Source organism: Heptranchias perlo, chromosome 1 (assembly GCF_035084215.1).
Source record: "Heptranchias perlo isolate sHepPer1 chromosome 1, sHepPer1.hap1, whole genome shotgun sequence".
Classification (NCBI taxonomy): domain Eukaryota; kingdom Metazoa; phylum Chordata; class Chondrichthyes; order Hexanchiformes; family Hexanchidae; genus Heptranchias; species Heptranchias perlo.
In genome coordinates, this window is record NC_090325.1 from 112,397,498 (window position 1) to 112,409,308 (window position 11,811).

Below are 11,811 nucleotides of genomic sequence, written 5' to 3' on the forward strand. Positions count from 1 at the left end.
AACCAAAGTATGTGTTTAATTGTTCTACCATGTCTTTGTTCCCCATTATAATTTCCCCCATTTCTGACTGTAAGGGACCTACATTTGTCTTCACTAATCTTTTTCTCTTGACATATTTATAGAAGCTTTTACAGTCAGTTTTTATGTTCCCTGCTAGTTTACTCTCATACACTATTTTTCACCTCTTAATCAATCTCTTTGTCCTCCTTTGCTGAATTCTGAACTGCTCCCAATCCTCAGGCTTGCTGCTTTTTCTGGCAATTTTATATGTCTCCTCTTAGGATCTAATACTATCCCTAATTTCTTTTGTATGCCACGGTTGAGCCACCTTTCCTGTTTTATTTTTGCGCCAGACAGGAATGAATAATTGTTGTAATTCCTGCACACGTTCTTTAAATATTAGCCATAGCCTATCCACAGTCATCCCTTTTAGTAAAGTTCCCCAATCTATCCTAGCCAACTCACACCTCATACTTTCGTAATTTCCTTTATTTAGATTCAGGATTCTAGTTTCAGATTCAACTACTTCACTCTCCATCTTAATGAGGCATTCTATCATGTTATGGTCACTCTTCCCTAAGGGACCCCGCACAACAAGATTGTTAATTAATCCTTTCTCATTGCACAATATCCAGTCAAGGATCGTCCGTTCTCTAGTTGGTTCCTCAACGTATTGGTCTAGAAATCCATCACGTACACACTCCAGGAATTCCTCCCCCACAGTATTATTGCTAATTTGGTTTAACCAATCTATATGTAAATTAAAGTCACCCATGATTATAGTTGTACCCTTCTTGAATGCATCTCTGATTTTCTGTTTAACGCCGTCCCCTACATCTTCACTACTGTTTGGGGGCCTGTAGACAACCCCCACCAAAGTTTTCTGCCCCTTGGTGTTTCTTGGCTCCACCCATACAGATTCCACATCGTGATTTTCCGAGCCAATATCCTTCCTCACTATTGCATTGATTTCCTCCTTTACTAGCAACACAACCCCACCTCCTTTCCCTTTTTGCCTGTCCTTCCTAAATATTGAATACCCCTGGATGTTCAGTTCCCATCCTTGGTCACCCTGCAGCCATGTCTCCGTAATCGCAACTATATCATACCCGTTAATATCTATCTGCGCTGTTAATTCATCGACCTTGTTGCGAATGCTCCGCGCATTAAGACACAATGCGTTTAGACTTGTCTTTTTAAGATTGCTAGTCATCTTAGTATTATTTTGCACTATGGCCCTATTTGTTTCTCGCCCTCGTTTTCTCTGCCTTCCGCTATTGCTTCTTCCCTTTCTGTCTTTTGTTTCTATCCTTGTTTCCCCCTCCTCTGTCTCCCTGCTCAGGTTCCCATCCCCCTGCAATTCTCCAACAGCACTAGCAAATACCCCCGCGAGGACATTGGTCCCGGTCCTGCTCAGGTGTAACCCGTCCTGCTTGTACAGGTCCCACCTTCCCCAGAACCGGTCCCAATGTCCTAGGAATCTAAATCCCTCCCTCCTACACCATCCCTCCAGCCACTCATTCATCTGGTCTATTCTCCTGATCCTATACTCACTAGCATGTGGCACTGGTAGTAATCCTGAGATCACTACCTTTTGAGGTCCTGCTTTTTAATTTATCTCCTAACTCCTTAAATTCACCTTGCAGGACCTCATCACTTTTTTTTAACCTATGTCGTTGGTACCGATATGGACCACGACTACTGGCTGTTCACCCTCCCCCTCCAGAATGCCCTGCAGCCGCTCAGTGACATCCTTGACCCTAGCACCAGGGAGGCAACATACCATCCTGGAGTCACGTTTGCGGCCGCAGAAACGCCTGTCTGTTCCCTTTACAATTGAATCCCCTATCACTATAACCCTGCCACTCTTCTTCCTCCCCTCGTGCAGCAGAGCCACCCGTGGTGCCACGAACTTGGCTCTTGCTGCTTTCCCCTGATAAGCCATCTCCCCCAACAGTAACAATAAGATCCCTTCATGGCATTGTTTAACCGTATCTCTGCAACCTCCTTCAGCCTTGAATCCCTTCCACATTCTTCAGTCTTCTGACTAATCTTTTGTGCATCCCTTCACCCCACCGTTTTGTGGCAGAGCTGTCTCTGTCTCGGCCTTATAGTCTGTAATTCTCTTCCTTAATCTCTCCACTCCTCTCTCCATTTTTTAAAACCTCCGAACTTTTGGTTAAGTTTTTGGTCATCTCTCCTAACTCTCCCACTATGGCTTAGTGACTACTCCATTATCCATTTTATCTTTTTTTTCCCCTCCTCTCCTCCCCTCCCCCACCCTCCTCCAGAAAGCACCTTGGGACATTTCTCACATTTAAAGGTACAATATATAAATGCAAGCTGAAGTTTGTTTTTTGAGATTGTATAGTTTACCTGAAGAATCTAAAATTTAAATTTGTACTTCCTGTACGTGCAATGAAATTTACTATAGTTCAGCTTGCATACATTATGATCAAATCATGGGATGAATTAAAGCAATAGAGGCTCTTTCTCATAGCTGAGGTGACTTCATGAACCATAGTCCTCTGTTATTGCCTTGTCGCACACTCCAGTATTTGAGTTGTGTTGTATATAATGTGCTATGGGAAATTGAGAGTCGATCTTTGCTGTAATATACATACGATTGACTTAACTTTTTTTTTAATGAACTTAATCTTGAGTTCTTTCCTGGATTAAGTGGAGCTGATCACTGGAAGAAATAGAATAATGTAACTTGACGTTCATTTGATCGTCCCTTTCTTACAGATCTTTTTCCCCACTGGTTGTATCATTGCTGTCATTCCATGTGATGAGTTTGAAGTAATTGCTAAAAAGAAAGAAAAAAAATTGTCCTAGCTTCCCAAATAACCTGTTGGCACTTGCACTGCTAAGCGTGGAACTAAGTCTCACAGATCAAGATCCCAGGTTCCAACCTGAATTGATTGATTTCATCTTAGATTACAATAGGGGGACTACAGTTGGTTTCAGTGTCCCTGGACTTGGAAGGGAGGGGGAAAGCACACTCTGAGATCCCACTCCTAATAACTATGCAGTTACTGTTGCTGGAAAGTGAGGATCAGGTTGGGCTCAGTTGAATAGCCTTCTAACACTTGCTGTCTAGGCTTGCACAAGAAGAGTAGTCACTTGAGCAAGGTAAAGGAAGGCAGGCAGCCAGCACCTATGGAACCATATACAGCACCGTCACCACCTTCAGGAGGAGGTTGAGGTGGAATAAGAGATTAGGACAAAAATTTCTTTTGAATTTTATTTTTATTTTGAAAGCAAAAAAAATCATGCAGGAATGTTTAGTAATGGAGATCTTGAACAAAAAATATGGTAAGGCACTCACTGTGACTGGTGTAACAGAGATGAAAACAGGTTAGATCTGCTTTGAATTCTCATTGAGGTCCTGTTTTTTTTTTAAATTACCTCCAGCACTGGAAGATGATCCTGCAGGGGGTGGGGGTTGGTGGGGGGGTGGGGAGACAGGAAAAGAGGGAGAGTCAGGCCAGAAATACTTGACCATTCCCATGTTGTGGCTGTGCTGTAGGCTGAGACGTGCTCCCTCAAACCTATTGGTTAATCTCATGCACCCATAGTGGTTAAGACTTTTATCCCATTAATAGAGACTATATTCAAAACCAGTGAGAAGACAGTGTGCTAATAGTACCCAGTTTGCTGAGACAATTTGCCATCTTCCATATTCAAGTTTTTATTTGCTGGAGGACACCATGGTGAACAGATAAATTTCACTCCCACTAGTGTGGCCAGTCATTAGGCCTGAATTGGCACCAGGATTTATTCTACAGTGGAACATAGGGGAATACTGTGTTTTTAATTTCTGAATTTCCTTTAACACTCAAGTGAGTTGTGTCCCTACAGTGTGTATGCACTCCATATAGGGTAAACAAAGGCTACCTGTGAGGTTTCTCATAGCTTAGTTTCAGAACTTTTAAACATAGGTATATGTGGGGTGTCCACCTCGTCAAAAAAGATGACGTTGTATGGGGCCACTCCTAGACAACCCTGTAACTTGATTGGCAGATTGACTCTAGAGTAATGCAGTGCTTGAGGAAACCTGAAATTATGGATCTTTGTGGAAAGGAAATTCAGAAATAAAAACATACAATATTCCCCTATGTTCCACTGTAGAATAAATCCTGGTGCCAATTCAGGCCCAATGACTGGCCACACTAGTGGGAGTGAAATTTATCTGTTCACCATGGTGTCCTCCAGCAAATAAAAACTTGAATATGGAAGATGGCAAATTGTTGTTTCTGTGCATTTTACACTTTCACAATAGTAAGAAATCTCAGGGTTGAGAATATTGATCAACTGTCAGAGCTTGTCTCCGTTCTTTTTATACATTCGAAGTTTTAACTTTGTCTGTGTTCAGAATGCCTGTCATAGTGGAAAATTGTGGTTTTTATTTCTAGTCATAGATATTGTGCACTGGGGAGGGGTGAACATTGAACTGAGCTGTATCTTAACAATGCCTGTATTTTAACAGAAGGAGAATAACTACTATGGACACCACGCTAAAGTTGTCTGCATAGGATGGTCTCCAGATAATCAACACTTTGCAACTGGTGGGATGGATGGATTAGTCTTTATCTGGACCCTGAATAATCCAAATAAAAGATTCAAAATCTCAGGTATTTATAATCGAGCTTCAGAATATGCCTTTTTTTTAAAAATGGTTTTGAGGGGTTTGAATTGAGTTTGCTAGGGAATAGTGGATATTAGCATTTTAACTGTTGACTCTTCGTCCACTTCTCTCATTCAGTGCCCACATCAGCCATTCCAAGTCAGATATAATATAGCAGTTAGGTGTACTCTGCAATAGCAATGGATTTTGGCTCCAGCCTGAGAAAAGTATCTCATCCAGTATTTACTGAGTATTTCTACATCCCACACTAGCCATCATTCCGGCTTCTTAAGTGAGAGTGCCTATTTATACTGAACCACAGGCAGACTTTGTGGGCCCATGTTTGCGAGGATCGGGGTTGAGTCTGCCAGAACTCACCACACAAGGCCATATGACTAACTGAGCAATGACTTTCAGCTGATGAGTCTTGGATGGGCAAGAACATTGTTCTTAAACCACTGTGCCACCCAGGTGACAAAATAATTTTTAAACAAAACATTAGAAACTTAAATATTGACTAGCCATTTGAGCTTAATGCTGTTTTTTCTTTTTTCTTTAAAGTAGGTACTTTCTCCTTTTTAGTGTTTTCCGGGATTGAATATCGTATTTCCCACCACACAGAAAAACAATCTTAGAGGGCAAATTTTCACGGGGGTTCTCTCGCTCATCCACCATGACTTTGGAGGAAGAGCCGCAGAAACCCTAGAAAAACAGCATTAACCTCTGTGGAAATTTACCCCCTCAATTTAAAAAAAAAAATAAAATCTACTTTGTAGAAAATGATAGATTACTATGTAAAAATAATGGCACCAATTACATGAGTAAATTTGAGGATTATCTATACAATAATAACACAGTATACAGCACCCTACATAAATTTAGACAGGGAAGTTCCTGTCTGACCAATCTGCTTGACTTTTCAAGAAATAACATCCCAAATGGACTTTGGCAATGCCTATCACATGGTTTACTTAGGCTTCCAAAAACCATTTGACAAAGTTCCACATGAAAGTCTATTAGTTAAACTCAAAATCGAGGGGATTCAGGGTAAATCTTGGATATGGATAAGAAGTTGGCTGAAGGCTACAGAACAGCAGTAGTTGTTAGACAGTTATATTGGGAATGTGGACAAGTGCTGAGTGAGGTGCTCTGGGGTTAGTAATGCAACCACTACTATCTTGCATTTACATTAATGACTTGGATTCAGAAACTTAAAAACAAATTGATCAGATTCGAAGGTTATACCAAAGCAGGACTGAAGAGTAGCCAGTGTAACACCTCTTAAAGAGGCAGAGAAGGAAAAACCAGGTAATTATAGACCATTTGTCTAATATCTGTTGCTGTACTAAGAACATTAGAAATAAGCCATATGGCCCTCGAGCCTACTCCACCATTCAATAAGATCATGGCCGATCATCTACCTCAACTCCACTTTCCTGCCCTATCCCTGTATCCCTTGATTCCCTTAGTGTCCAAAAATCTATCGATCTCAGTTTTGAATATACTCAACGAATGAGTATCCACAGCCCTCTGGGGTAGAGAATTCCAAAGATTCTCAACCCTCTGAGTGAAGAAATTTTTCCTCATTGCGGTCCTAAATGGCCAAACTCTTATCTTGAGACTATGACCTCTAGTTCTAGACGCTCCAGCCAGGGGAAACAGCCTCTCGGTATCTACCCTGTTAAGCCCTCTAAGAATTTTATATGTTTCAATGAGATCACCTCTCGTGCTTCTGAACTCCAAAAAATATAGGCCCATTCTACCCAATTTTTCCTCTTAGGACGACCCTCTCATCCCAGGAATCAATCTAGTGAACCTTCATTGCATCGCCTGTAAGGCAAAAGTATGTCCTTCCTTGGGTAAGGAAACCAAAACTGTACACAGTACTCCAGGTGTGGTCTCACCAGAGCCCTATATAATTGCAGCAAAACCTCCTTACTCTTTTATAAGCCAACCCCTTGCAATAAAGGCTAACATACTATTTGCCTTCCTAATTACTCTGACAATTGATATGATTGTTGCGTTGAGGTTCTAACATTTACTGTGTTGGTGTCCAGAGATTTTTTCTGACTAAATCAAGCTCTACGCTTGGAGTTTCACCAATGACGTTACTAAGCAAAATGGATTAATGTATGCTTTTGTTGAAATTAGGTACTTTTATTTTGTGGAAAAACTTACTATCCAAAATGTACAATTTGATAAATACATGCCTTTGTATTTAGACAAACACTTTTTTAAAGTAAAAAATGTGAATAGTACTAAATGCATGTGACCTGCTACCCCTCCTGTTTTAAATTTTACACTTGGAGCAATGTGCAAGAGGAACACTTGGAAGGCAAATATTTCCATTTTTAAATTTGAGTAAATGACACAGTATGTTTATTGCTAAATAAATATGGTTTCATTTGTATGATTAATAGTACAGACCACTGCGATAGCAACTATTTGCTTTTAATGTCTTCCCTTCAAAGCTGAAAATTGCAAAACTCAAAATTTTAAGCGAGTAAGTTCATGTGCTTGAAGTAGGACCAGGAATTGTTTTCTGTGGTGTGATGTGGACTATTATGCTGCCTTGATATTTTACTGCTGAACTCCTCAATCTTGTGTGCATTTTTTTATAAGCTTTTGTGTTTTTTTCCCCTTAGATACTCATCGATTATATCATGTTAGCTGTATTGCTTGGTTGGATGAACATACTCTGGTGACAACTTCCCATGATGCTTGTGTGAAGCAGTGGTCCATCACCTTCAACTGAACAAGAATTGCTGTATTTGGGGAGGGCACGTAGAATTTCAGGGACTAGGGCTGCTGCTGTAGAAACTTAGCATTGAGCGGAAAATTTCTTTATTGCCCATTGGGCCCCATATCACAATCCTAGTTCACTTGAGAGTGTTCATATCTAATATACTGTGTTTGGAAAGCTTTAGCAGAAAAAAATTTGCACGTGAAAAGCACTTGTTAACCTAATCTCTGGAGCTTAACCTCGTACGTTCAACATTCCAGAGGCAACAGCCTTATTTCTATTCATATGAAGCCCTAATTATGCAGCTTTTTTTTGTTCAAGTCCAGATCTATGAAGTTGTATTGAGTTAAATCAAGACAGACTCAAAACTACAACTAGAGAATATTTCTGTACAATGACAAAATAATTCTTGGAAAATTGTGATCTGAATTGATGTAAGTGCAGCTACTGTATATTGTACATGTTATTTCTTTGCTTTAGAAATCTGTACTGCACAATTGTTGCCTCAGACTTTCTCCAGATGATCAGAAAAGTACATAATAAAGTTTTTAATGCTATAAAACTTCAGCTATGAGTGCTTAGTTTGTAAGTGAAGTCCAGAGTGTTTATTCCATAAGGTGCAATCGATAGTCAATGAACCAAATGAGATATAGATGGGACTATTCAGGTGCTGAATATTAACTAGCTATCCACAGTGCCAAAATTGCCTATAATGTGTTGAGAAAAATAAGATGCACTTTGTTTTATTATTTCTGGCTTCATAAAATTACTGAAACTAACAAAATTGTGAAATAAGCGGGCATGTGATAGGGAAGGAAAGAAGCATTAAAGAAATGGGTGGCTTTTTTGACTTTTTAAATGCTGACCTTTGAAAACTTGCCATTCTGATAGAAACATAGAAAATAGGAGCAGGAGTAGGCCATTTGGCCCTTCGAGCCTCAGCCCGTGGACATCGTTGCAGGAGTTCCTCAGGGCGGTGTCCTAGGCCCAACTATCTTCAACTGCTTCATCAATGACCTTCCCTCCATCATAAGGTCAGAAGTGGGGATGTTTGCTGCTGATTGCAGTGTTCCGCACCATTTGCAATTCTTCAGATAATGTCTGTGCCCACATGCAGCAAGAGCTGGATAACATCCAGGCTTGGGCTGATAAGTGGCAAGTAACATTCGTGCCACACAAGTGCCAGGCAATGGCCATCTCCAACAAGAGAGTCTAACCACCTGCCCTTGATGTTCAGTCCCCCACCATCAACATCCTGAGGGTCACCATTGACCAGAAACTTAACTGGACCAGCCACATAATTACTGTGGCTACAAGAGCAGGTCAGAGGCTGGGTATTGTGCAGCGAGTGACTCACCACCTGACTCCCCAAAACCTTTCCACCATCTACAAGGCACAAGTCAGGACTGTGATGGAATACTCTCCAATTGCCTGGATGGGTGCAGCTCTATCAACACTCAAGAAGCTCGACACCATCCAGGACAAAGCAGCCCACTTGATTGGCACCGCATTCACCACCTTAAACATTCACTCCTGTGGCTGCATTGTGTACCTTCTACAAGATGCACTGCAGCAACTCACCAAGGGTTCTTCGGCAGCACCTCCCAAACCTGCAACCTCTACACCTAGAAGGACGAGGGCAGCAGGCGCATGGGAACACCACCACCTGCACGTTCCTCTCCAAGTCACACACCATCCTGATTTGGAAATATATTGCCATTCCTTCAAAGCCACTGGGTCAAAATCTTGGAACTCCCTACCTAACAGCATTGTGGGAGAGCCTTCACCACATGGACTGCAGCTGTTCAAGAAGACGGCTCACCACCACCTTCTCAAGGGCAATTAGAGATGGGCAATAAATATTGGCCTTGCTAGTAATGCCCACATCCCATGAATGAATGGAAAAAAAAATTAGGATTCTTAAGTGTGAAGCAACAGCAATCTGGAGATGCAGATATATAGATCTTTAAAAGTTGAGGTGGGGTTAGTTACTCCATTAAAAAGATGAATAACACAGGATGATTAGAACATGGATTCTTTACCAGAAATAGCTATTGAGGCTCGAACATCATTTAAAATGGAATTAGATATGCCTTTGAAAGGGAAGAACATAAAAGGACAAAGTAAAAAAAAAAGTGAGGAAATGGATTAAAGTAGATAGCTCCAGCTTAAAAGCTAGCACCAGCTGAATGGTCTCCTGTGCTCGAATTTCTGTGACTAATTGGGAGCTTGGCTTATCAATGCAATAGGAAGAATGCTAGGGAAGCTTATGCTCTTCCTACCAGGCTTCCCCCAGGTACAAGAGAGTAGAGTACCTTTTTTGAGAATCAGAGACTGCACCCACGAAGAACCTTTGGGTCCCACAGGTTTGGAATCTTTTACCTTTCCAGGCCATAAAAATTGTGTCCTTAATCCTGCAAAATGTGAGATCCTATTGCTTCATAGTTCAAAAGAGAGAGCATTTTAATTTTTGTCCTGCATAGAATAAACAGCACTCACTGGCTCACAATTTGCCTTGCTGTCATATGCAATGAGAAAGGATTAATAAACAATCTTGTGTGGGGTCCCTTAGGGAAGAGCGACCATAACATGATAGAATTCCTCATTAAGGTGGAGAGTGACGTAGTTGAATCTGAAACTAGAATCCTGAATCTAAATAAAGGAAATTACGAAAGTATGAGGTGTGAGTTGGCTAGGATAGATTGGGAACTTTACTAAAAGGGATGACGGTGGATAGGCTATGGCTAATATTTAAAGAACGTGTGCAGGAATTACAACAATTATTCATTCCTGTCTGGCGCAAAAATAAAACGGGAAAGGTGGCTCAACCGTGACTTACAAAAGAAATTAGGGATAGTATTAGATCCTAAGAGGAGACATATAAAATTGCAAGAAAAAGTGGCAAGCCTGAGGATTGGGAGCAGTTTAGAATTCAGCAAAGGAGAACAAAGAGATTGATTAAGAGGTGAAAAATAGTGTATGAGAGTAAACTAGCAGGGAACATAAAAACTGACCGTAAAAGCTTCCATAAATATATCGAAAAAAGATTAGTGAAGACAAATGTAGGTCCCTTACAGTCAGTAATGGGGAACAAAGAAATGGTAGAATAATTAAACACATACTTTGGTTCTGTCTTCACAAAGGAGGATACACATAACCTCTTGGAAATGTTAGGGAACCAAGGGTATAGTGAGAGGGAGGAACTGAAGGAAACCAGTATTAGTAAAAAAAAATAGTGCTAGGGAAATTAATGGGGCTAAAGGCTGACAAATCCCCAGGGCGTGATAATCTACATCGCAGAGTACTAAAGGAAGTGGCCCTGGAAATAGTGGATGCATTGGTGGTCATCTTCCAAAATTCTATAAACTCTGGAACAGTTCCTACAGATTGGAGGGTGGCAAATGTAACCCCACTATTTAAAAAAGGAGGGAGAGAAGAAACAGGGAATTACAGACCAATTAGCCTAACATCAGTAGTGGGGAAAATGCTCGAGTCTATTATAAAGGATGTGATAACAGAACACTTGGAGGGCATTAACGGGATTGGACAAAGTCAGCATGGGTTTATGAAAGGGAAATTATGCTTAACAAATCTACTGGAGTTTTTTTGAGGATGTAACTAGTAGAATAGATAGGGGAGAACCAGTGGATGTGATGTATTTAGATTTTCAGAAGGCTTTTGATAAGGTCCCACACAAGAGGTTAGTGTGCAAAATTAAAGCACATGGGATTGGGGGGAATATACTGGCATGGATTGAGAATTGGTTGTCAGACAGGAAACAGAGAGTAGGAATAAACGAGCATCCAGGGGCAGCAAGCAGTTAGGAAGGTGAATGGTATGTTGGCCTTCATTGCAAGAGGATTTGAGTACAGGAACAGGGATGTCTTACTGCAGTTGTACAGGGCCTTGGTGCAATCACATCTGGAGTATTGTGTGCAGTTTTGATCTCCTTATCTGAGGATGTCCTTGCCATGGAGGGCGTGCAACAAAGGTTTACCAGACTGATTCCTGGGATGGCAGGACTGACGTATGAGGAGAGATTGGGTCGACTAGGCCTATATTCACTAGAGTTTAGAAGAATGAGAGGTGATCTCATCAAAACATATAAAATTCTAACAGGACTAGACAAACTAGATGCAGGGAAGATGTTCCCGATGGATGGGGAATCCATAACCAGGGGTCACAGTCTCAGGATACGGGGTATGCCACTTAGAACCGAGATGAGGAGAAATTTCTTCACTCAGAGGATGGTGAACCTGTGGAATTCTCTACCACAGAAGGCAGTGGCGGCCAAGTCATTAAATATATTCAAGAAAGAGATAGATATATTTCTTAATGCTAAAGGGATCAAGGGATATTGGGAAAAAGTGGGAACAGGGTAGTGAGTTAGACGATCAGCCAGGATCATCTTGAATGGCGGAGCAGGCCAAAGTGCCGA

General features: G+C 41.1%; 1 protein-coding gene across 1 annotated transcript in view; it reads left to right on the top strand.

Moving 5' to 3' along the window:
- The window catches only part of wdr1 (WD repeat domain 1), a 53,945-nt gene extending 46,005 nt beyond the window's left edge, over positions 1 to 7,940 (top strand). The window contains exons 14-15 of the mRNA XM_067989701.1: positions 4,493 to 4,637; positions 7,276 to 7,940. Coding sequence (XP_067845802.1) covers positions 4,493 to 4,637; positions 7,276 to 7,385 — 255 coding nt within the window. The 3' untranslated portion in view covers positions 7,386 to 7,940. The remainder of the gene's footprint in view (positions 1 to 4,492; positions 4,638 to 7,275) is intronic.
- Positions 7,941 to 11,811: the final 3,871 nt, after the last annotated feature.